Source organism: Callorhinchus milii, unplaced genomic scaffold (genome assembly GCF_018977255.1).
Source record: "Callorhinchus milii isolate IMCB2004 unplaced genomic scaffold, IMCB_Cmil_1.0 Scaffold39, whole genome shotgun sequence".
In the NCBI taxonomy this organism is placed as follows: domain Eukaryota; kingdom Metazoa; phylum Chordata; class Chondrichthyes; order Chimaeriformes; family Callorhinchidae; genus Callorhinchus; species Callorhinchus milii.
In genome coordinates this window covers 96172-121286 of record NW_024704780.1, presented here as the reverse complement: position 1 = coordinate 121286, position 25115 = coordinate 96172, and the positions used below count along the sequence as shown (strand labels likewise).

General features: G+C 40.6%; 1 protein-coding gene across 1 annotated transcript in view; it reads left to right on the top strand.

Annotated features, from left to right (window-relative positions):
* Window positions 1–25115, top strand: part of LOC103179259 (pecanex 2) — a 123012-nt gene that overhangs the window by 42343 nt on the left and 55554 nt on the right. Inside the window, exons 14-20 of the mRNA XM_007894451.2 lie at window positions 579–750; window positions 10693–10803; window positions 12621–12712; window positions 13914–14023; window positions 15695–15800; window positions 17401–17493; window positions 18296–18446. Coding sequence (XP_007892642.2) covers window positions 579–750; window positions 10693–10803; window positions 12621–12712; window positions 13914–14023; window positions 15695–15800; window positions 17401–17493; window positions 18296–18446 — 835 coding nt within the window. The remainder of the gene's footprint in view (window positions 1–578; window positions 751–10692; window positions 10804–12620; window positions 12713–13913; window positions 14024–15694; window positions 15801–17400; window positions 17494–18295; window positions 18447–25115) is intronic.

Here is a 25115-nt window from a genome sequence, read left to right as displayed (position 1 = left end):
GCTTCACCAAACTAGATTTTCACTGAAGGTGAAAATCAAATCCAAAGGTATTCCTGAATACTTGCTCAATTTTAGAGACAACTTTGATCTCCTCTTTCTGTGTAAGTTTAAAGACCAAGATCTAAATTGTTGAAAGGTTTGCATCTTTGTTTAAATGCTTCTTCATATTTTTGACTCCAATCCTGAGACCAGATAAAAGAAACTGGCTTTGCAAAGGACAAAGGAGTGATATGGAGGAAAAACATGGGTTTAAGATACATTTGTTTAATTAAGATATGTATTTGCTGCCTTATCTGCATACCTGCCCACATCGAGAAATTTGCCCAGGTTATTTCAATGTCCAAAAAAGTGATTCTAAATGTTAAATGTTAATGGTGATTCAGATTTTTTTGAAAGCTTTCATGTGAACCCCAATATATTGGCTACAGAAGGCATTTACATCAAACAATATCTGAAACACTAAGACTGACCTTTTCCTGTTTTGATCTTAGAACTTCCAAAGGAATTCTTTTCACAGGGTGATGAGGGCCTTTTATAAAATGACTCTTAAACAGGCCATTTTCTTGTTTCTCTTTCAGGGACACAATAGAATTATAGCGTATAGCAGACCTGTTTATTTCTCTATATGCTGCGGCCTTATTTGGGTCTTGGATGCTGGAAGTAAATGCACTCGATTTCCATCTTCTACCCTTTACGGAGTCACATTAATTTCTCCAGAAAATTTTGGAACTGCCAGAGATGTTGTTATCGGTGAGTCTTTGAGACAATGTTAATCGTAACCTTTAAAATGTTTGTAGTGTTTGTAGAAATCAGACAAAGCTATTTTTTTTTACTCTTATATTCATGAGACCAGGTGTACAAAATGTTCTTAATTCACCTAAATGCAGGGCAATTTGTCGTTCGTCTCCTCACGGCTTATGGGATGCTGTATGGTAACTGTCAGGTTTATCTGCACAGCACTCACTGCATTGCTTTGGTCATGTGAAGCATCTTGAGATACTTCAATGTGATAAGGTGTCATGTCAATTGGATTTTTTTTGAATAAGTTAAAGGAATTGTGTATTGATGGATAGGATGTTGTCATTTCATTCATTAAATCAGTTTACTTGTATTTTCTATTGATTTTAAACTATGACCTAAATAACTAATAGTTCCTGCATTTTATATAGCGCCTTTCATGTCAGGAGGACATCTCAAAGTACTTCACAGGATTAACTGTAAAGTATAGTGACTATTTTGTTTCCCCGTAAACACGACAACCAATTTTGCGCACAGTAATGTCCCACAATCGGCCATGACGTGAATGAACAATACTACTTGGGGGATTGTTTATCAGGACACCAGGAGAAATTCCCTTCTTTTTGAATAGTGCCATTGGATCTTTAAAGTTCACTTGATCAGGCAGACAGAGCCTCAGTTTAACTTCTCATCCTAAGGATGGCACCTCTGACAATGCAGCACTCCCCCAGCAGTTGTGTCAGCCTGGACTGTGAATTGAAAGTCTCTGTTGTGGGGCTTAAACCCATAACCTTCTGACTGAGGGGCAAGAGTGCTGCTAAATGTGCCAGGCTGACTCCTAAGTCTAGTAAGTCTAACTTGCTGCTTTTATTAATGGTAATCTCTTAGCGTGGCACTTGTTTATCAAGCCTTATCACTCTGCCTACCTAATACAGCTTTTACTGTCATGGTTCAGGATGTCTATGCAATTCTCAAGTTTGCTTTGGATTACTGCCAAGCTTTACCAGGTATTCCCATTTAAAGCTGTTTCAGCTGCAGGGAGACATCACTCACTTATTTTACTCCCCCCACCCTCCCTAGGATTTGAACTTGGAACCTTCACAGATTCATAGGTCCTCAGTCACCTATTTCACTGCGTTAGCTTGCGGGATACTGCAACATGAATGCAGTGGAAGAATAAAAAGGACTGGGGCATGGCAGCAGGATGTAGGTGCCTCTATCGATAAGTCATAAAGATATGCCCTAGACTGCGAGGGAAGCGTGCTATTATTGGGACTGGTGCCAATCAGACACAATTCATTCCCAAAAGCTGTATGGAAGGCATGATGTGGTATTGAGATTGTTTCTATTAATCTGATTTTGTTGTATTCTCTATTGGTTGCATTCTGCATTTGCAGCCATAAGGAGAAGGCACTGTCTGTTTGATTTCCCTTCCCTGTGCAACTGGATAAATGTTTGTACAGCCAAGCGACATATTAGAATAGCTCAGGTTTTGTGGTCTGAGGTGTGTCATATTGCCGTGTCGTCCAACATAAATAAAGCTGGGATATGTGGAAGGTTATATGTGGAAAGATATTTCTTGAGGAAATTAACATTTCTTCCTTAGAAAATAGGAGAGCAATGGTGACAGACTTTCCTCCGGGAGATGCAGGAAGGTATCTGTTTACTTTGATGGGTGTCGGCAGCTTCTATGCCCATAAGATATGGTCCAACAGAATGAAGTATACGCATAGAATATTTTATTACCATAATCTGTGTTGAATGTTGGCTGCAGTTCTGAAACCATTCATGTGAATCTGTTGCCATCTGCTCTTACAGCCAACAATATTTAGATCACTGGAATGTAATTGCATATCGTTTCTGCAGTAGATGTTTGGAAATATTAATAAATATATCAAGAAGATATGAAAATTCTAACTAATAAAGAAGAGCCATTTCCCCGTTTCTGAGGATGTGATAAAGTTTAGAATGAAATTGGATATAAAGCTGCTTATTCTTTTCCCAGTTAAATTTGTCTTTACCCCTCTTCAGGTCATACTCTAGCTTGATTCCAGTGCAATGCTGGGGGAGTATTGCATTGCCAGACAATGCAGTCCTTCAGACAAGATGTTAAGCCAAGATCCAAACTGATTATTCAGGTAGGTGTTAAAGATCCCATGACACTACTCAAAAAGAGAAGTGAGTCACTTCTGGTGTTATTATTATTATTATTACTGGCCAACAATCCTCCAGGTAAAATTGTCTTTCACTTCATGTCTATTTGTAAGATTTGCTATGTGCAAATTGGCTGCAGCATTTGTTGACAAATTCACAGTTGCAACCCTTTACAGTAAAATCCTGTGAAACTCCTGTGACGTTTTGACAATGTGATGAGGGCCTCTATCAAATGCAATGATTATTATTACAGAGGTCTGATTTGTTTGCAATATGTTGCTTCTTCCAGATATGACAACCTCTATTTTATTCCTGCAAAATGTGGGACTGCAGAAGGAAATAGAATTTTTCTATGAATTGCAGTGACTTTGGGGAATGTGACAGTCAGTTTGTACACATCAAGTGTTCCACAAACAGTCATTAAGTGAATGACCGATTTTATTTGGGAGATTGTTGACCAGGACACTGGGGGAAACGCACATTCCTTTTTCGAATAGTGCCACAGGATCTTTAACATCCACTTGAACAGGCAGATGGGAACTCGATTTGGTTTATTGTCTTATCTGAAGGACAGCACCTCTGACAATCCAATGCTTCTGCAGCATTGAACTGAAGTGTCAGCCTAGTTCAAAACCCTGACATTAGGCTTGAACCCACAGGGTCTGACTCAAGAGTTGAGAGTGCTGTTCTATCTGTATCTGTGACCAGAGCTCCCTCTGACTCCATGTTCTCCTGGATCTCTCTGCAGTGTTCAACACAGTCGACCACACCATCCTCCTCCCTCATCTACCTTAGTAAGACCACACTCACATGGTTCAAGTCCTACTTAACCAACTGCCTTCATTTCATTTCAGCAAATGGTTTCTGCTCCTGCTCCCACTTGATCACCTGTGGGGTACCGCAGGGCTCCATCCTTGGTCCGCTTCTTTTCCTTATCTATATGCTCCCTCTGGGCGATGTCACCCGCAGACATGGGGTAACTTCCATATGTATGCCAATGACACAAAAATCCACATTGCCTCCTCCAGCATTGACTCCAGGTCCGCCGATGTTCTAGCAGCTTGTCTGGCAGACATCAGGGCTTGGATGAGTGTAAACTTCCTGCAGCTTAATATGGACAAGACTGAAGCCATACTCCTTGGCTCCTGTCAAAGTCTTCACTCCTGCAGTTCTAAACTCCTCAACCTCCCTGGGCTCTCCCTCAGACTCAATGAACCATCGCGTAAACTAGACTTCTGTTTCGACCTCCAGTTGTCCTTCCTCCCCCACATCCGGTCCCTAACCAGGATGGCCATCTTCCACCTCTGTCACATTGCCCGCCTCTGACCGTACCTTACCCCAATGCAGCCAAAACCCTTGTGCATGCGTTTGTCACCTCCTGCCTGGATTACTCCAAAACACTCTTCGCCGGTCTCCCCAGTTCCATTATTCAAAATATCCAGCTCATTCGAAACTGCCCCCTGCATACTGACCCAGACCAAACTCTGTACCCACATCACACCAGTTCTGGCCAGGCTCCACTGGCTTCCCATCACCAAACGTAGCGACTTCAAGATCCTCACTCTCATGTTCAAATCCATTCACTCCCTGGCACCTCCCTATCTCTCTGACCTCCTCACTCCCCAATCCACCACCCGGCACCTCCGCTCGATGGGCACCGGCCTCCTGCTCGTCCCTCACATCCTCCGCACCACCATCAGAGGTCGTGCTTTCAGCCACTACGCGCCAAAACTGGAAAACTCTCCCTCAATCCTTCCACCTTGCCCCCTCGCTCCCCTCTTTCAAGTCCCGTCAGAAAACTTTCCTCTTCAACTGCGCTTACAGCCATCTTCCCCCCTCCTCCCGGCTTGGAGTCAGGTTCCCCCACGGTTAAGCGCTCTGAGGTGCCACCCTGTGTGGAGGGCGCTATATAAGTGCTGGTTGTTGTTGTCGTTGCTACCAAGCAGCCAGGCTGACACCAATTACTTGTAAATCTACATTGAAAACTTCTTATAGCATTTGTGCCCTTCAGCTGAGCATTGATAACATCTTGTAAGATGCTGACATCGGTAGTGACTTCCCCACTGCAGCTGTTAGGCTAACTAGTATTTAATTTATAGGCTCATGTCTTCTTTTATGAATTTATACCCCAATTCAAATCAATATAAATCGGAGACTAAATCTCCAGGCAAAGTCCTGTCTACATGTATTTTATACAGGGAACAGATCAAACTTGCGGAATTGTTTTAAATAGTACTACTAATAATAATAATCCTTGCATTTTATATAGCGCTTTTCACGTCTTCTAGACGTCTCAAAGCACTTCACAGAATAGACTGTAAAGTGAATTGACTGTATATTTGTGGGCGAAATGTGGCAGCCAATTATGCACAGAAGTGTCCCATAAACAGTCATGGATTGAAATGACCAACTTATTATTATTTTTTTCTTGAGGGATTATTATCAGGCGTGTGGAGTAAGGAAACTTGCCCAAGGTTTCACCCTGGCGGGAATCGAACCCAGGTCTCTCGCTTGCAAAGCGAGTGCTCTAACCACTGAGCTACAGGACTCCACGATGGTCAGGAAAGAAACTATGCAATGGACCTTAAACAATTACATACTTTTGCCTATTGTTTTAAATAATGTGGTAACACACCTCATAAATCATGGTTTAATCAAAGAACACTTCTCTGATTATTTTCTTAGCAGATTTATGATAACCCTACTCCTAACCCAGTACCGTTTTATTCAGAGCATATTGCCAAGTTAGCAAATGAAAAATTGACCAACAATAAGGAATCCAAAAGATAATTTTATCATATTGGGGTCTCCAGCAATGAAATATTTCTGTTCCAATGAATAGAAACTTCTCTTAAAAAATCCCTTTGCTCTTGCTAGATTTTCTGTGGTGATGTTTATGCATAAAAATGCTGCTGCTAGTTATTTCAAGGGGGTTTACTCCTGTATTACTTTGTATCACCGGTGTGAAGCTCATGCACTTGGTCAAACTTGGTCACTTTTCCATGCAATAGCTTCAACGTCCATTGATCTTTAAGATCTGTAAGGTGAATTTATTCACTGTTTTTTTTACTTCCCTTCTCCCCTTTTAGAAGGACAGATGTAAGCCAGTCTGTAAGGCCATGCCAGAAAAAGCAGGCAAAATAGATCAAAGGCGACTTTATAGATCTTCACCAAATTGTACAGATCTGCCTGAAGGAGAAACTTCTTTCCTTTCAAAGTTCATATGATCCAAATCATGGTGACAGCAATGCCTGCTTAGATTTCAGCAAACAAAACCTCAAGAGTAGCTTTGCAGATCTTTACCAACTTTTACTGACAAGCTCCCTAAAGGAGAAGTTGATTTCCCTTCAAAGCTAAGCTAGCTTGATAAAAATTGAGATGATGGCAGCATTGTTTTAATTTTGAGTGAAAAAAATAAGAAGGGGAATAACTTAAGAGGTATTCCAGATCTTCAGTAAATTTATTTATATTGCCCTCCAGTACTTCGTAGAGACACCATTATTTTATCTACAAGACGATAATTATTATGTGAAAGGGCAGACTGAGCTCACCTGCCAGCTCGAGCAGTTTATTCTTTGAACAACCGAGCCTCGCAGAATGAGAAGGGTCCTAGGGTCTGTTCCCTTGTACCCTGACTTAGCTGATCAGAGCTGGGCGAGAACAAGAAGGGCTTCATTGATTAGTGTGACATTGACTTTTGCGTTATACATTGATTTGGTTCCAAATTCACAACATGGTTAGATTTTGTACAATAGCTGTTTCGGAAGCAGTGCAGCGAATGAGGCACCCACCTCTTATTCTTTCCTATGCATGTTTGTGCTTTTATTTGTGAGCAAAGGGCTATGTTATTGCATTCAGACAAAGGAACTTTGGTACATGAGTATGGTATTGCTAAAAATATACTTAGCAGGGCATTGCGTATTGGTCATTGTGCTGAAAGTGTTAGTGTTACCATTATACAATTTATATTGCAATAATGAGGAGTAGCTGAATCCCTAGGTCCCATTGATGAGAATACAAATTGATTTCAAATCCTGTGTGTGAGTTGTACAGGACATACTTCACATGACACGCCTACCTTTGCCATTCACTTGAGATCTTTTAGTCCTACTTGAAGGGCTGCTGACAAAATTTATTCTGGCAGTCACTTCTTGCCGGGCATGGTATAATAATAACTCTTGCATTCGAGACTTCTGAAAGTGCTTCACAGGATATACTCTAAAGAGACTGTGTGTATTTTGAGCGAAATTGTGGCAGCTAGTTTGCACACAGCAATGTCTCGCCATCAGCCGTGGAGTAAGTGATTTGTTTAGGGGATTGTTGGCCAGGACACCAGGAGAAACTCCTTTCCATTTTCGAATAGTGCCATGGGATCTTTAACATCCACATGGGCAGGTAGAAGGGACCTTGGTTTTAAAGTCTCATCTGAAGGACGGCACCTCAGACAATGCAGCGTTCACTCCCAGCACTGCACTGCAGTGTCATCTTAGACCATGTGAGTTCCAAGTTCTCCGGCATGAGGCTTGACCCCACAGTCTTCTGACTCAGAACTGAGTCAACCAACTGAGCCAGGCTGACATGTTTACCTACAAATATACAGTCACTAGATTTTACAGTTATCACAAAATTCTTGTTTTTTTTGTTTCAGTAACATAATAAAGCACTATAGTAAGTGGAAGGATTATTATTATTGTTTCCTCCTCAGCACATTGTTAATCTTGTCTCTGCCCCCTCCCACCCAGAGGACTTCCAGTTGCTCCAACATTGCTCAGTAGGTTAAAATCTCCAAAAGTAAGAACTGCATTAACATGCTTAGCTGATTTTTGTTCATTTACCACCTTATTTTGCTTATTCTGTGGGAATATTACATTATTGGGCAGGTACAGGATTTCCCTGGCTGTACAAAACGTCTTACATTAAATGTATGCAAATGTTTACTTTGGACACAAACTCCTGACTGCTATGTTTTTAAAGGATTCACAGCAGACATCATGCACATTTCTCAGGCCTTCATGGTGATATGTTGTGTATTTTGGTATTTCTGGTTATCTACTGTTGGGGTGGGGAGAGTGAAACTCTTGATGGATTATGGGCTGTCATGTGATCACACACACACTATATCACTGTTCCGCTTGTTGCCCTTTCACATCCATCACATGAGCTCTAGCGTTCTCAGTGTGCCTGCCACAAAACAGTAAGAGACAAAAAATAAGCTATGTTGATTGAAAATGCAGTTAATTTGAAGGAACAATTCAATCCCTGAGTTGTGCTGATTGCGAACTGCAATGTCCCACAAAACAGCCATGAGGTGAATGACCAATTTTATGTGGAGGATCGTTGGCTAGATCAATGTGAAAAGCTTCCTTCTCTTTTCAAATATTGTGATCTTTAACATCCACCTGAACAGGCCGGTAGGACCTTGTTGAACATCTGAAGGATGGCACCTATGACAATGCAGTTCTCCCCCACCATTGCATTGAAGTGTTAGCCTAGATTTTGAACTCAAGCCTCAAAGTGGTGTATATAAGATGTTTGTCCTGAAGAGGCGAGAATTTAATTTTGAAGGTTTCTGCCTTATACTTTCTGATGGAGATTACAATGCATTTTAGTTAGGTACTGCTGGAAGGGAAATGATTTATTGTAACTTCCAGTAGTATCATTATTATAAGGAAGAAGTGTGATTTATGATTCACTCCTCTTTCTGTTCATCGCACTGACTGGAAGCTGAGGAAAATTGAGTCTACTCATTCACATTCAGGCAGATGCTCCACGAACTGGTATTAACTGATATTAATATAACATTAACTGATATTGACAAGCGGCCTTGTGACCTTTATACAGCTTTCACTTTATAAGCTTGCCTCATTTTGAGAAAGATGTTGTTTTCCCTGGTGTTGAATTGGAACCTATTTTGGGATTTTGATTTCCCATTATTCTACATGTTTCAAATCCATAATAAAATAGTTGGAGATGAAGCAATTGAACCGAATGACATTATGGACAAAGTTGTGGAAGTCTAATTTACGTAGATAATTAACTTTTAACATTTCCATTTGAGTCAAATTTTGTTTTAATACAAACTTTTCCAGGCATGTTGCCAGCTGACACCCACAAATGCCCCCTTTTCAGCAGAAGGGACAAGGGACAGAGTAAGAGCAAGTCTCCTGGCTAATTACCCATCTCTAGCCTCGAGATGCAAAGACCAATTGTTGCCCAGGCTGACAGAAGCTCCAACCACAGACTGTAAATTGAACTTGTGATCTTCTTGTCTGTATTGGTTAGTGCTACATTGGTTAGTGCTACATTAGCTGATGCCTTACCCACTATTCTATAAATCAGGAGAGCTTCAATATTGCAATCCTTGATGTCCATTTCAGGAGTAATACCCAGATTATATTTCGAACTCTGTTTGCACCTCCAAGATTTAAATGCTTCATGAGATTGAAGTGAGCATGTTCTAAAAGCAGTGTATGCACCTCAGATGTTGTCTGCAGGCATCTGACTGCAACGCATGAGCAGTTGCTAGATCAGTAGAGCGAGCGAGAGAAAATATCTCACATCAGAGTTGCGTTAGGACGGCTTTTTCCTGTGTTTGTATTGAATGAACACTGATTTTTTTTTAATATTTTTTTTAATCGGGGTTTATCGGTTAAAACCGAATATCAGACGCTCTAAAGGTACTAAATTTATGTTTAAAAAATCTGCAGAAGTGGAATGTCCCATGTTATGGGCAGCTTGACTTCAGACAATTTCCATTTCAGATTGCCAACATTCAGAGTTTTGTAGCACCAGGCATCTTTAATGGACTATGCAACCATACCTACGTGCCTTTTTATTTTTCTTGAGATTATTTGATTTGAATTTACACCCTCAATTTCAGTAGCTTAATTGCCTTTTTCCAGTGAGAGTGTATTTGTGAATTGAAGTGCCACAACAATGCCTTGTATCTAGCCAAATCTCTCTGGTGTAATTTAAGTACACAATTGCAAAGTATCTTAGTATAGATTCACACAAATTTCAGCACGGAAGGAGTTCATTATTCCTGTTGTGTTCATATCAAGTTATCGCTTTCTTTTTCTCTCTCTATCTCTCTTTTTTGTATTATCTCTCTCTCTTTCTTCCCCCATTCCCCCTTCACTGGAGCTATCTGCTCTTATTTCAGTAATATGCTAAATGCTATATTTACCCTTGAAATTTTATGCAGAAAGAAAGAACTTGCTTTTATAGCATTGTATTTATAGCATATGTTGTATTTATAGCATATGTTGAAATATCTCAGAAGAGTTTTGCAGTAATTATTGTCAAGTGTAGTGACTTTATTGTCAAAAGTGTCTGCCATTTTACTTAAAGCAACGTCTCACTAAGAGTGTCATAGGATATTTAATGTCAAAGGGGACATTAACTGTATAATGTTTAACGTCTGATCTAAAGAACTGCATCTCTGATAATGCAGCACTTCTTCAGTACTGCATTAGAATGAACTTAAGCCCCAGTGTGGGGATTGAACTCTTAATAGTCTGATCCAGAGGGGAATCCTACCAACAGAGTCAGGCTGACACGAATAGAACTAATGAGAATACATTGGAAACGTTCCAAAGCAGCAAAGCTGCACTTTGAGACGTTTCAAAGACGTGATAAGGCACTATATCAAATGCAAGTATTATTAGTATTATTTGTATTTTGGTTGCATGTTCATCAACAAGCTGAGATAGGCTTAGTGTTTGTAAAGAATCGTGTTGCTGTGTGTGATACAAGAGTGACATTTACTGCCTCTTACTGGTTTCATTCCTGTTGTTGCAGGCTTCATGCACTGCTTCCCTGTGATTTTCCTTCTGGGTCTTCTTCCACAAATCAATACTTTCGTCACGTATTTTCTGGAACAAATAGACATACACATATTCGGAGGTTCTGGTATGTATTCACAAGTTTTCATTTTGCTTTTTTTTAGGACTAAATTAAACAATGTAAGGGACTCAGTCATACTTACTGGGTAGACAATTATTTAGGTATGTGACTATAACTTCTATGAGTACTTTTGCGTTAACATCGAATTGCTTGCACACGATTAAAACCTGGCTGAAAGGCAGCATGTGTCACATTTTGATGGATGTGGATCCAGTGTTACACACTCGCACCCATCATCTTGTGTGGTGAACTTGATCTCAACAAAGATAGATGTTGTGTCAGTGGCTGTTCAGTAAAAAGTCCTGTATTTATTCATCCATATGTGTATCCTGTTGTGTTTTGGCTGCTATCACCTACCTGCAATGGTGCTTCACTTCAGCTCTTGTTGTCATTCAATTAAATGGGCAATGAAGGCAAAAGCTAGAAACGTGCGTTAGCAAGTAAATACGGACTGGAACGTGATCAAAAACAATGACTAAACTAACTCAAAACAGAAGACAAGCCAAATCAAATGACCGAACAGAAACTGCCACATACACTGTGGCTATTTGAAGGGAGTTAAGAATTACCCAGGCTCAGTGCTTTGTTTGAATGACAGCACCAGATCCTGGCGTGGTTTTGGAGTGACAAGCTATGCTAATGAGTGCTTTATTGTGTTGGTGCTGTCCTCTCTATACCTCTTAGCAGATTACACGGCCAACCGACAATAGTTCTCTCAACACTTTTTAGTGCCAAGAGAATGTAAATAATTAACATTTAGAGAAATCCTTTCAGCTTTTGCAATGTGCTATAACTGATGTACGGAATGAATGTTGCATAGTGTTGTGATTATGTCCGGTTATGAACAAATTAACACTCTTGTGTGAGAGGTTAGGGCAGTCCTTGGGAAACAGACAGTAAATAAAGTCACTGTCTCTTTGCTTCAGGTCCCATCAGCTCAGCTCCAAGGAGATTCTGCTTACCCTCATTTCCTCCCAACCCACCCCTGGGGGAAAGGGGAGGGTAAGCGGAATCTCCTTGGAGCTGAGCTGGCTTCAAGGTGACATGCTTGGCCAAGGTGTGTCGGAATTGAGTCAAACCTCTCCGCTGGTCTTGGTCGTCTGGTTTCTGAGCCAGGTGGGTTTGCAGTACTCCAAGACACTCTGATGACTGACCGGCCAGCCTGGCTCATTGGCAGAACTTTGAACGGTCGAGGATTATGCCCATTCGGCTCCTTTATCACTGCAAGCCAAAACCATAATGAGTAGGGTGGTCTAAGACAGACAAGCAGCAGGAAGCCTGCCAGGCAGTGCTCTCGATTGCAAGCTAGATGGTTTTGGCTGGTTAAACAGCAGCAGTACCCCAACATACACTCCTTGGATCACACCACCTTGCACCTAATATCTCCAGGATTAGGTAAGCAGGATGTGTCCTCCAGAGATAGAGTGCACATTCCATTCCTGACATAAGTGACATACATATGTTCAACTTTGAGTCTGGTTTGGATACTCTTAAATATGCTCATGGAATTCCGGGATACTCATTTAACCAAACAAAAAATCTGTTTTGTTTGTCACTTCAAATCTGAAACTCGTTCAGCCAGAGAATATGGAGGGGGGATTGCTTGAGAAGGTCAGCCTACAATGCAATAAAATTGCAGTGCTTTCGAGGGCACTACCTGGCAAGCTTCCCGCTCACATTGCTACTATTCAGCACATGGAGAAATGAGGCCTCTGGAGAAACTTCAATCTCTGGTTGACTGGAGGTGGGTGCATGGAGATTGGTGGCTGTGAAGAAATTAATGAAACTAAAAATGAATATTCTGAAACACTTGTGTTTTTCAGCTGCCACGGGCTTAATCTCATCACTGTATAGCTTTTCCCGCAGTTTACTTGCTGTGGTTCTGCTATATGTATTATGTTTTGGTGCAGTAAAGGTAAGGTGATAAGTCTGAATTTAATTCTTAACTTATTCTTAAAAGTACCAACAAATAATGAATGGGATCAGTAATATTCCTCAGCCAGTCTGAAGATACGGCTGTAAGATGACATGTTCTAGATTTTATTTTAACCAAACAGCTGTACTAAAAGTTCTGTGCAAGAAATATACACAAAATCTCATTGTCATAGACTAAGAACTGATGAATTAAGTGTTGACTGTTTATACAAAAACGGAAAATGCTGTGTACCAAAGCAAGTATCTGAAAGAAGATAAAAAGATTAACTCATCATAAACCAGGGGATTTGATGGATCAGTAGAGAGTTTAGCCCTTATGTAACATTATATTTGGGATCCATAAATTGAGGCTCCACATTATAATGGAGTGGGTTGTAGTGCAGATGTTTATCAGCACTTCTGAAGTTGTCAGGGGTGTTGCTGACACCACAATACCTCACTACGCCTGGTCGTTGTGCAAACAAAATGAACTGATTGGCAGCAACTCATCCTGATTATTTTTGGTGGTTGTTGGGATGTCACTGACATAACTGAACTCCACTGCGTCTGCTCGCTACATGCGGGAAGCCAGCCAGCGCTGGAAGCAGGAAGTATCAATGCCCTTCAGCCTTCTGTGGGTCCACTTTATATCTGAATCCACAGTACACTCGTACAGCGCCTTTCATGGCGGGAGGACGTCCCAAGCCCCAGTACACTGAACTGCGCTGTAACAAATGGGTTGGACTGCATTCACACAATCATCGATTAGGAGAGCACTTGTGGAACTTGAATGTTGAAATTAAGTGTAATGGAAAGCTAAGGATATATCATATGATATCTGCACCTTTGCTTAGTGTTACTTTTGTCAGTCTGAGGCTGGAGTTGGAATGATGCGACTGTCTCAAAAAGACCCTGTGTATTTTGTGACTGAAATAATTTTTGTCACTGACGTTTTTCTGATACGGTGGATTCTCAAGATATTTTTGTTTGTTTGAGAAGAGCAAGCGATGGCAGTATATGTTATCCCGTTCACAGCATGATTGATGGTGACAATTTTTTATGCATGTATCAGTGGATGGGGACATGTGGGAAGAATAAATCACTAGATTGGGCACCAAACTTGGCTTACTAAACAGTATAAAACCTGTTGGTGTTGGATATTGAATTAAATGAATTAAGATTTTCTTTCTCCTGTATTACAGGGACCGTGGGATGCTCAACATATTCCAGTGCTATTTTCTGCCTATTGTGGACTGTTAGTTGCCATTTCTTATCACCTGAGCAGACAAAGCAGTGATCCAACAGTATTGCTGTAAGTATGCAGTATTCAGTAATAATCATTTGAGGTTATTATTGCTAATGATGCCAGAACTGCAGTAAAAGTGCAGTCCAGGGTCCTGCAAAAATGTCACTACATCAACCATGCAGAGAAGATTCAGACTGACACATGGCATCACAGTGCCAGTGCGCACTGAATGAGCTAATCTGATTTCTTCTGACAAGCTCCCTGAGTTATAGTCACTACCAAAAGTACTGCTACAGTTTCACAGGCTGCATATTTTATCCTTTTATATTGCTTTTGAACTTTCTTATTAATAAACAATTTAATTCTCAACTTGCCATCAAGACCGTGAGTGAAATATTCATCTGCCCTGTGTTGGATAACAATATCATGTGTTACCATTGTTTTATTACCTCAAAATATGTGGCTTTCATTTGAGCAGTGGAGTGTCACCCATGTTATCGGCAATGGTCTAGACTCGCACTGATCTCTACTTAAAGCCTTGACTGTATGCTCAAACAAGGGTTTCTGAAAATGGCATTTAATAACAGTCCAGAAATAAACAGTCCAGGAAACAGTTAATTCTTCTTCAGTGGATTGTCAACTCTGAAGGGAAAAAATAAATTTTTGACACATTAAAGAGATGCTTCTCCATTTCCAGCTAGAATAACATGGTAGGAAATTATTGAAAAATGAAATATTCCACACAGAACAAATATTAGTTGACAAGCTTAGTTGCATTCCCAGTCTAAAACATCAAGAAAACTGAATGGGTCATTGATTTTTTTGCATCTCTTTGCCACCCCATTAGCAATTTAGGTGGTAGCCTCCCTCATTTGGTAGGATTCTCTCCTCTGAGTCAGGGTTGTGGGTTCAAGCCTCATGTCCAGCCTGACACTACTGGGAGAGTTGCACTATTGGAGAGACCCCCTGGGATGTCAAGATCTGCCCCCCCGAACAGTCTAGGTTCTGTGTTGGATTGCAGTGCGTTTTCAGGTTTTTCTTGTTTGAATATTTGTTGATTTATGGGATAAATCAAGAAGTATTCAATCAAGAACACTTATTTTGTTGGCTGAATATAAAGGTCGGCCATCACTGGCCTAGATAAACAGTTCAAGTCCGAACTTGGGGCTTGAACCCACCTTGCCCCAAAAGAAAGAATAAAACCATCTGAGGCAGACTAGCACAGGAGACGATGTGGAAGGACAGATTGATGTACGCTTTAGTAATTAAACCTACACATGTGTTCTTGCTCTGCATGCTGTATATATATGTAAGTCAACCCGATTGTAACGCAGTCGTTTGGGTATCCAGAATCTCAGAGCCATGCACACATGAAGTGATGTCAATGACATTTTTTGCGTATAGCTTGCAGGTGCGCATTGTGTGTGAAGTGACCACTCAAACATTGACCACCTTTCAGCACAGGAAGCCAGCTGAGTCAGTGGCAAGTGTGCTGTACTACCGAGAAGTGCTGGCTCAGAGTAGACAAGAAGAAAAACAACAACTTGCACTTATATAGCGCCCTCCACGCCGGGCGGCGTCTCAGAGCGCTCACACACACAAAGCCATGCAGTATTGCCATCAAAGTAAAACGGCATATATTGGTTATATTTATACTGTGAACACTAGATGAAGCCAAAAAATCACCATTTCTATTCATATGCTGTTATGTAACTGAGTGTTTCATTTCAACTCTAGATCTCTAATTCACACTAAACTGTTCAATGAATTGAAAGCCAGGAATCCGGAACATCCTTTATTAGAAAACAAGGATGCACTTCCTGAAAAGCTGAGGAATTCAGTGGTACGTGTCTATTATTTTTTTGTGCTGGATTGTTTTGGGAGTAATTGTATAAAATGTGTTCATTTTTATATGAAATTATATTTACTGTCTTTGTGGAGTTAGTTGTTTGTGTTCAGTTTCTTTTTAGTTCTGCATTATTTGGGCAAATAATTTCTTATTAGTTATGAGATGAATGATATTTGAGCAAATATTGCATACAATTGAAAAAATCATTGTTTTCTCTTATTCTACACTGTGATTTTGTCAATTATGCATCTCACCTGTTTAAGCTCAGCAATACCACATATCACTTTTTCATTGCGAGAGCAGTTAAGTATATGAGTTCCAAAGGCTTGAGGTCTTGGGAGAAAATGAGTTAGAAATAGTGTGGTGAGAGTTTTTTTTTGCAATGGAATGAAGATGCATCAAGGAGGAACGGTGTACAGTACAACATGTTTACAACTTGAGCGAAACAAGAGAAGAATGTTCAGAGAAGCAATGACAACAGTTGTATTGATTAAAACAATGGCAAGGAAAAATTGTGACAGAGAGAAGATGGAGCCAGAAATGAGGGAAAGGCTACCAGTCAGACAACAAGTTTTCCTTTTGTGCTGTCCAGGAGTATGATTAATTGCTTGCAGAGTCTGCATACATATGGCAGCTGTATTCAAGCATTAAGTGGGCCTGAGCTTTAAAGAGATAAGTTACTGAAGAGAATATAAATATTCAGAAACCTGGATACTTGAAGAATAATTGGGAATGTTGAAATGAAAATTTCTCAGAGATCAGAGGAATTAGTGAGGCCAAGAATGTGATCAGGAGCCACTGAAAGTAAGTAGATGTTGGCTAGACATTAGAGGAATAAACAGTTTTGAGGAAGTAAAAGAAATGTCATTGCTTCAACGAATGAGATCAAGGTTTAGAGATTCAACCACCGAAAAGGGTAAATATTGTGGGCACTAAAGGAATTTTAATGAAATAAATTGATCAAAATGCAATGGAATCAGCTAAAGAGTGTGCGATTATTAACTGGAGGTTATTTATGTATATTTTTCCCTCATATCAAAGATCCTGCCCAGCATTTAGGAAGATCTGGCAATTATATTTGACACCATTCTGGTCAAGCAAGATTTGAAATTTGTCAGGTTATTTTTCAGCTACTTCTTTTCGGGACCTTCATTTAGTCCTCTGCAAATTGGTGATAGAGTTCTTTGAACTGCATGAGTTCCTACAAATAGTAAAATCCATCAACTAATGATAAGACACTAAGCTGCTGAAATCTATTAAGGCAATTCACATTGAATTCACCAAGCAGCTAAAATCTGATGAGACAATTCACATAAGAGCACAGAACCCAATAATTGTTCTGGTAATTTGGGCTAATTTGTAAATAAGTTGAATATGGCTTCATTTGTGAACAATAACTCTTGCATCAAATTTGATATTCTAATTTGAGATTATTCTGAAGTAACAATGACCCCTTAAATAGGTTAACCTGAAATGTGATTTTTGTTTCCTTGTGCTTGAAATTATTAAACATACACTGTGTTCAATTTACTGCCTTTTGAATGGTGTTCCTTATCAGCATCATGCATGTACTGTGCTCTGTACATTTTTGCAGAAAGAAGTCTTGAAGTCTGATCTTATCATGTGCTCAGTAATTAGTCTTCTAACCTTTGCGATCAGCGCAACCACAGTTTTCCTTTCATTGGAGGTACGTATTTTTCGTGATTTATTCAGTTTCTTAACACTGGGAGTAGATTAAAGAACATTGCTTTTTGTGGAAATATTTGTTGTCGTTTCGTGCTTTTACAAAATATAAAGAGCTGTTGAAATCCTTTGAACCAAGCATGTGTAGCGAGCATTTTAATGAGCTTGGTACTTATTTGAAGTATCTGTCGTCACCATCTCCACTGCTGCCTTCAAGCAGGAGGTGAAAATTTCTGTTGCTAAGTTTGTCAACCTGCAAACAAAAGAAAGCTGTGAAAAGTTTTGGTATTTATTTGATAATGTTTGCTTCGGAAGGTTTTCTGTTTTTTGATGATCTTGCTTTGAGGCTTATTTGTGTACTATAGAACTGCAAGATGTTAACCAAACAGTTCTTAGAAGAATTACTTGTCAATTGAGAGATGATTTCAAAAAAGGTTTGGAATAAGTTTATAAAAAAGTAAGTGTAAATTATTGCTGTTTTACTCTGGATTTTTTAATTTTTCAATAAACCAAGTGAATAATTGGCAAAATCATCTTTGTAATAATATTATTATTATTATTTTCAGGGACTGGGTGGCCCAGAGCACTGCCTTTTCAGCTCAGAGACTTTGATAAAAATTGAATCCAAGTATTCGAGCTGACACAGAAATTCCTTTCTTAATCTGAGTTATAAAACCCTGAAATAATTTGAGTTTGCTGCGATCATTAACACTGAAAGACATTAATATTGTATTGCAGATGAACTGCTTTTAACATATTCCGGCAATCCCATCTTTTATCTAACTCAGAATCTTTTTTTATTTCAGCCATTTCTTGGTATTGTGCTGTATGCTTTGGCTGGGACAATAGGATTCTTGACTCATTATCTACTTCCTCGGCTCCGAACACAAGTTCCATGGTTTTGTTTTTCACACCCTTTTCTTGAAACTAAGGAATACAGAGAGTTTGAAGTCAGAGGTTAGTACCAGATGAATGGTTATTGCAATACAAATGTCCTTTTGTATCAGAGCAAACATAGATTTTTTGTTGAAAAGATCACATTTTTTCTGCAAGAAATGTCTCTCAGTGGAAAATGTCTAATTATAATGTGTCCAATAATAGCTTTGAAATGAAAATCGATGATCAAAGGTGAAACAATTTCAATCTATATAAGGATTATATCGGGGAAATGTTAATGCAGTCTAAATGTGTGCCAGGCACAGATTCATTCTGTACTATATTTGTGCTTCCTTTCATGTAGACTTTTCTCATTCTTTAGTTTATATAATACTGCAGTGCACTTCAAGTGTTCCACATGAATTAGCAATCTTATCTGTTCTATTCAGTGGAAGCACTAATTTTTGGAGCGATTTATCCCACAGGGAGCAAGAGAGACTCAGCAAGTCATTCACACTAGGCCACTTTTGTGTACCAACCAGGTACAGAAAAGTGTACCTACTTGTCCATAAAAGTGTACTCACTTGTCCATAAAAGTGTACTCACTTGTCCATCCTTTTGTCCAGGAAATGGAGACCATATAGACCGTATATAGACTTTAATGGAGACCATATATAGATTTTAATGTAGACCTTTCTCAATCTTTAGTTTATATAATGCTGCAGTGCACTTCAACTGTTCCACACGTGAATTAGCAACCTCATCTGTTCTATTCAGTGGAGGCACTAATTTTTGGAGCGATTTATCCCACAGGGAGCAAGAGAGACTAGACTCAGCAAGTCATTCACACTAGGCCACTTTTGTGTACCAACCATGTACGCAAAAGTGTACTCACCTGCAGATAAAAGTGTACTTACTTATCCACCCTTTTGTCCAGGGAACGGTGACCATCTTTGGCAGCTCCAAAAAGTACAGCAGTAAGTATGAAAACAAATGACATGTTCATTAAGAGTTTCTCTTATTTTGTATACCGTGATCAGGAATTTTAATTTAACGGCACCAGTACAAATTTACATTTATATCGCGCCTTTCATGTCGGGAGGATTTCCCAGAAATAAAACTATAAAAGACAAACTAATTCAAACAATTTGGACAATTTTCAAATAGTAATTGTTGGACAAAAGGACCAGAGGATCTGCATGTTTTTCTATTGAACAGCACAGCAATGCGGATCGTTCAGAAATTGGTATAATTTCATCAATGTTTGGTGTCAAATCACTGCTAAAAGCAGGAAATTATCTGTACCTCTTGATATTCCTTTAACACTATACCGCAAGCCTCTCTCTTGTGGAGCCTCACTTCAGGTGGCTGATTCAGGTCATTTTCTTCCACTAACATCAGCAGTTACTTGTCCTGTGCTCATTTACCAGTCAAAGCAAGTGCTTTGCTTGCATTTTCAGCATGTGATTCAGGATACCTTTATTCTGCTGCCCAAAACAGACACAGATTAAGTTTTGATTTTGTAATGGACAATGAATATAGAAATGTCTTATCTGTTACTGATGGCCTGTGGTGCTTCCCTTTGAACTACAGTTTATTAGCTTTTTTTGCATTCTGATAAGAAGGCGCCCTCTGGGATCCCCCAAGCCTTGGGTTCCTTCTAGCCAGCACCTAATACTCTCTGGAATTGGGTAATCAGGATGTGTCCCTCCAGGAAGAGTCACATTCCATTCCAGATACAACAATTTCCACGTGTAACAACAACAACAGTTTACATGTACATAGCACCCTTCACACTGGGTAGTGCCCCTGAACGCTTGTAAGTGGCATAAATGCAACTGTCTGGTTTGGATACTCTTAAGCGTGATGATGGGTTTTCACATGTGTCTGGCACCTGGCTGACCCAAAACTGTCATTAGAAATCAACAACAACAAATTACATTTGTATTGTGCATTTCACGTCGAGAGGACATTCCAAGGTGCTGGACAGTAAGGGATTTGGGCCCGAGCAGGGGGTTGGGATCAGGAGGAGTGGAAGGAAGGAGAGTAGGGGTAGGAGGGTGACTGAAGGCGCGGTCGAAGAGGAGTGCTTTTAGACGTGCCTTGCAGGAGGCAAGGGAGGGACTGGCTGGAGTTCCAAAATGTGGGGATAGAGAGGCTGGAGGCCCGACTGCCGATGGCGGGACGGGCCAGATGGGGGACGTGGAGCAGGCTAGAGCCCACTAAGCGGAGGGAGCGGACAAGTGAATATGAACAATTTGCACCTATGGAGCACCTTCCACAAAGCAACATCTCAAAGCGCTTTACAAAATCTGAGAGTGGGCGGGGGGTGGGAATGCTTCGTGCCACTATGCAATTTTGTATGCGTGTACAAAAGAATCTGGTGGTAAACTATGTGCCCACATTTTAAATGGTAATAGGATCTTTCTATTTTCTGAGAAGCTGTACTAATGCACTTATTGGTTTATTCCAAAGTGATAATGATGAGCTGATCAGTGAAAATAATGTGTGAAATGATTGGCCGACAGCCTCTGGAGTGCTTACATTACAACCTTGTACAGTTAAATTGGAATTTTGCGGTTCATTTAGAGTGGAATTTAATTTGCTTAAGCATCCAGACAATAATAGAAAATTAAAATCTCCATACACAGTCGTTGCTGTGAATGTGAAATGAGGCTTAAATTAAAGTACTACATCACCTGGAGCATTAACATGCATGTAATTAATCTCTGATCTGTGGAACTGAAAAAGATATGCTAAAATGTTTCTAAAGAAGACGGTGCAATGGAATTATTTATTTGAATGCATTTGTGACAAACTCAAATTAGATATCCTTTTTGAGCCAATTTTCATCAGAAATGACTTCATCCGTATCCTAGTTTTAATTTGTAGGAGCAGGAGGAGGCCATTCAGCCCATTGAGCCTGTGCTGCCATTTAACCGGTTGTCTTCAGTCACCTCTCCTCTCTTTCCAATTCAGCGTCATTCCACACCACTGTTAACGTTCCAAGACACTCGTCACATGAAGGGCACTATATACGTGCAAGTTGCTAGTTTTATTTTATTATGGTGGAAACTGGGTATATTTTTTAATCCCAAAGCTCTGCCTTTTGGCCATACACTATCCAAGTATCCATGTTTCTTTTAAACATTCCTCTTGATTCACTGCTTTGTCGGTAAGCACTCCAGATCTTTACAAACATTGTAAAGAAATGCCTCCTAACCTCAATTCTAATTGTTGTGGCTCTGACTTTAAGACTATGCTAGTCTATACTAGGCTTGCACTTTTCCTTGTAATGAGCTGCAAATTGTTTAAGCCCAGAGGGAAGACATCACCAACACCTTTTATACTTTTCTAGGAGAATCACATGGTTAGTTTGTCACAGATGTAAAAAAGGTAAAAATAAAGTGAGATAACAGCAATTATAGTGCTTATTATGTTTAAAATATCCTCTGATAAAGCACCTAGTTTTTTTTAAAAAGTCTCTTGTTCGTGTTTTTTGGGGGACTTAAAGTACAACATAGTACATAAGCTATAAACATGATGCTGAACTTGTGTAGTGTGCTAGTCACTATTACAATAGGAACTTTCCAGACACTGGAGATGGTTAAAAAAAAGTCCAATTGAATTGTTTGTCTGGAATTTGACAGCAGAGCTAATCTGAACTGTCTGCTTCCCTCCTTTCTTCTGAGCTCAAGGATGTGCTTCTTGTTATAACCTTGTATTTGATACAGTGCTAGGAGAATACTAAGGAAGCTGGAAATGTTTGCACTATAGGAGAGAATACTCTCAGGGGATATTATTGATGCATTCAACATCTTAAAGGGCAGAAATAAACTGAATCCTAATCTATTTAGCATTGTTACAACATTTACAAGGTGTCAGCCTGGATCATTTCCTAGGAATCTCACCTTTGATTCAGAAGGCTGAGGGTTTAAGCCCCATGTTGAACTCAGTCTAGAATGACCTTCCAATCTGCTGCATTGTCGGAAGTGCTTTCTTTCAGATGAGATGTCAAACCGAAGTCCGTCTGCCCATTGTGGTGGATGTTAACAATCTCAGGGAAATATTTGAAAAGAGAAGGGAGTTTATCCCGGTGTCTTGGCCAACAGTCCCCCAAATAAAATTGGTTACTCATTTCATGGCTGTTCATGGGACATCTCTATGTGCACAAATTGTTGCCAGTTTGCTTGTGAAATGCACAGTCACTTTACAATCAATCCTGGAGTTGCTTTGAGACATCCTCCTGATGTGAAAGGTGATGTATCAAATGTACAGATTATAACAGGGAGCACATCCTTGAACTCAGAATAGGTGTTCTCAGAAAGAAGCAACTACCTTGCTCAGATTGAACTACCTTGCACTGAGAATGGTGAAATAAAAGGATTTGTGTGAGGTGGGGGAAGCAGATTTGGAGGTACTGATATGAGTTGTTTTTTCGTCTTCCTACAATCTGGTTTCCCCGCTGTCCAAAGTCCTGAGACTGTGCTGGTCAAAGTCACCCATAATATTCTCGCCATCTATTACCAGGGCTCTTCTCTCTGTCTCCTTGTCCTTCTTGACCTCTGTGCTGCCTTCGACATTGTCGACATCTTTGGCCTGCTTCACGTCCTCTGCCCTGCCCGTCCCACCATTGGTGGTTGGGCTTTCAGCCTATCTGCTCCCGCTCTCTGGAACTCCATCCTGTGTCCCTTCACCTAACCTCTTCCTTTGCCTCCTTCAAGGTCCATCTCAAGATCTTCCTATTTGACCGCGCTTTCAGTCATCTTCCCTCCCGAATCCAACCTCTGACTTGGGTGCAAACCCTCGACTGTCCAGCATCTTGGGATGTCCTCCTGACATAAAAGGTGCTCTACAAATGCAATTTGTTGTTACTGTTTCAAGAGTAAGTTAGTGAGGGATTTTGTGACCACAAAATTGAAAACCACAAACACTTCATTTTAATTTCCTGCTAAGGATTTATGTTCATAAGAGATTTGCTGTTAGTGCTAAAAACTGGATATTTTCCCATTACTGGTACCCAATGCCAACAAGAAGTGTTCCCAGTGTTGTATCGTATAGTGGGGTACTTACTGGAACCCCTTCTACTCCTCCACAATAATAATCCTTAGCTTCAACCTAGGATAGCATCCCTACTCTACGAAGGTTCCCTCACAAGCTAGCCTTGAGGTCTTTCTTATGATGTGTTTATAATCATAATAATTCTTGGATTTGATATCGTGCCTTAACACATCATGGAAATATCTCAAAGCAGTTCACAGGATTGACTGTAGATTGGAGTGACTACATTTTGTAGGTGAATTATGCGTAGCAATGACCAATGAATCATCATGAAGTGAATGATCAGTTTTACCCTGGGAGATTGTTGGCTAGGACACTGGAAGAAACTCCCTTTGTTTATATCACTGAACAACATCGAATTTTCTCAGCACAGGCCATTTGACCTGTCATGTCTGTGCCAGATATCTGCAAGAGCTAACTGCTTAGTCCCACTCCCATGTCTGTTTCCTATATCCTTTTTATATTTTTATTTTCAGAATGGAATTTTTTCAGGCTATATATCAGATCCATTGATAGCCAACTACTGTACTCCATTTTTTGAGGGAGGAGTTCATGCGACCAACTCTTCAACAACTTTAAAGAAAAATCCCTGAACATTCCCGCATTGCACAGTGGACTCCTGAGTGTGTGCAAGGACCCAAAGGAAATGGAATTACCATTGATTTGCGTCCACCCTAAGTGAACCCGTCAGCACCTCCACACCTCAGGCATTGACAGCATCACCATCTAAGGATGCACACTCTACCTCAATGAGTCAGTCCAGAACCATGGTGCTTTGTTTGACCCTCAACTGTCCTTTCTACCCCACATCCGTGCCATGACATACTCTGCGTTCCCCCACCTCCGCAATATCGCCCAGCTCCACCACTGTCTCACACCACAGGCCGCCGAGACCCTCATACACGCTTTCATAACATCCAGGCTCAACTACACAAACTCCCTGCTTGTCAGTCTCCCTAACTCCTCCCCCCACATAGGCTGCAGATCATCCCATGTCCAGATCATCCTCTGCAGCCCGTGTCCTCTCCCGCACCAGGCTTCGTGACCCTGTCAACCCCATCCTTGCCCGACTCCACTAGATTCACACAGACAGAGGATACAGTTCATGATCCTGGTCCTCGCTTTCAAAGCTAACCATATCCATATCCAGCCTACCTCTGAGACCTCCTAACCCACTACCAACCTGCCCACTCCCTCTGCTCAACGGGCTTCGGCCTGCTTCACGTACCCACCTCACCCTCCCCATCATTAGCGGGCAAGCCTTCGGCCATTCTGCCCCCACTCTCTGGAACTCCAACCCCCTAGTCTTTCCGCCTCGCCCCCTCCCTTGCCACCTTCAAGACCTGTCTCAAGACCCTCCTTCGACTGTGCCTTCGGACACCCTCCTTCCCCCCCTGCCCTCCACCCTCCACAATCTTGACCCCCAGCTCGGGTCCGAAACCCTGACTGTCCAGCACCTTGGGATGTCCTCCTGATGTGAAAGACGCTATACAAATGTAAATTTGTTGTTGTGTATTGCATTACAGTAAATTGGGCCAACTGGCCTGTTCCCTTGCTCTTTCACTCTATAGTTCTGAGGCTACCTCCTCCAACTGCTCGACACAGTGGACTCCAAAGCAAGTCACTCTGGTTCAACCCCGTATTGTTTATTTTTACACTGCATGTTTTGTATCACATCACAAATCAAAT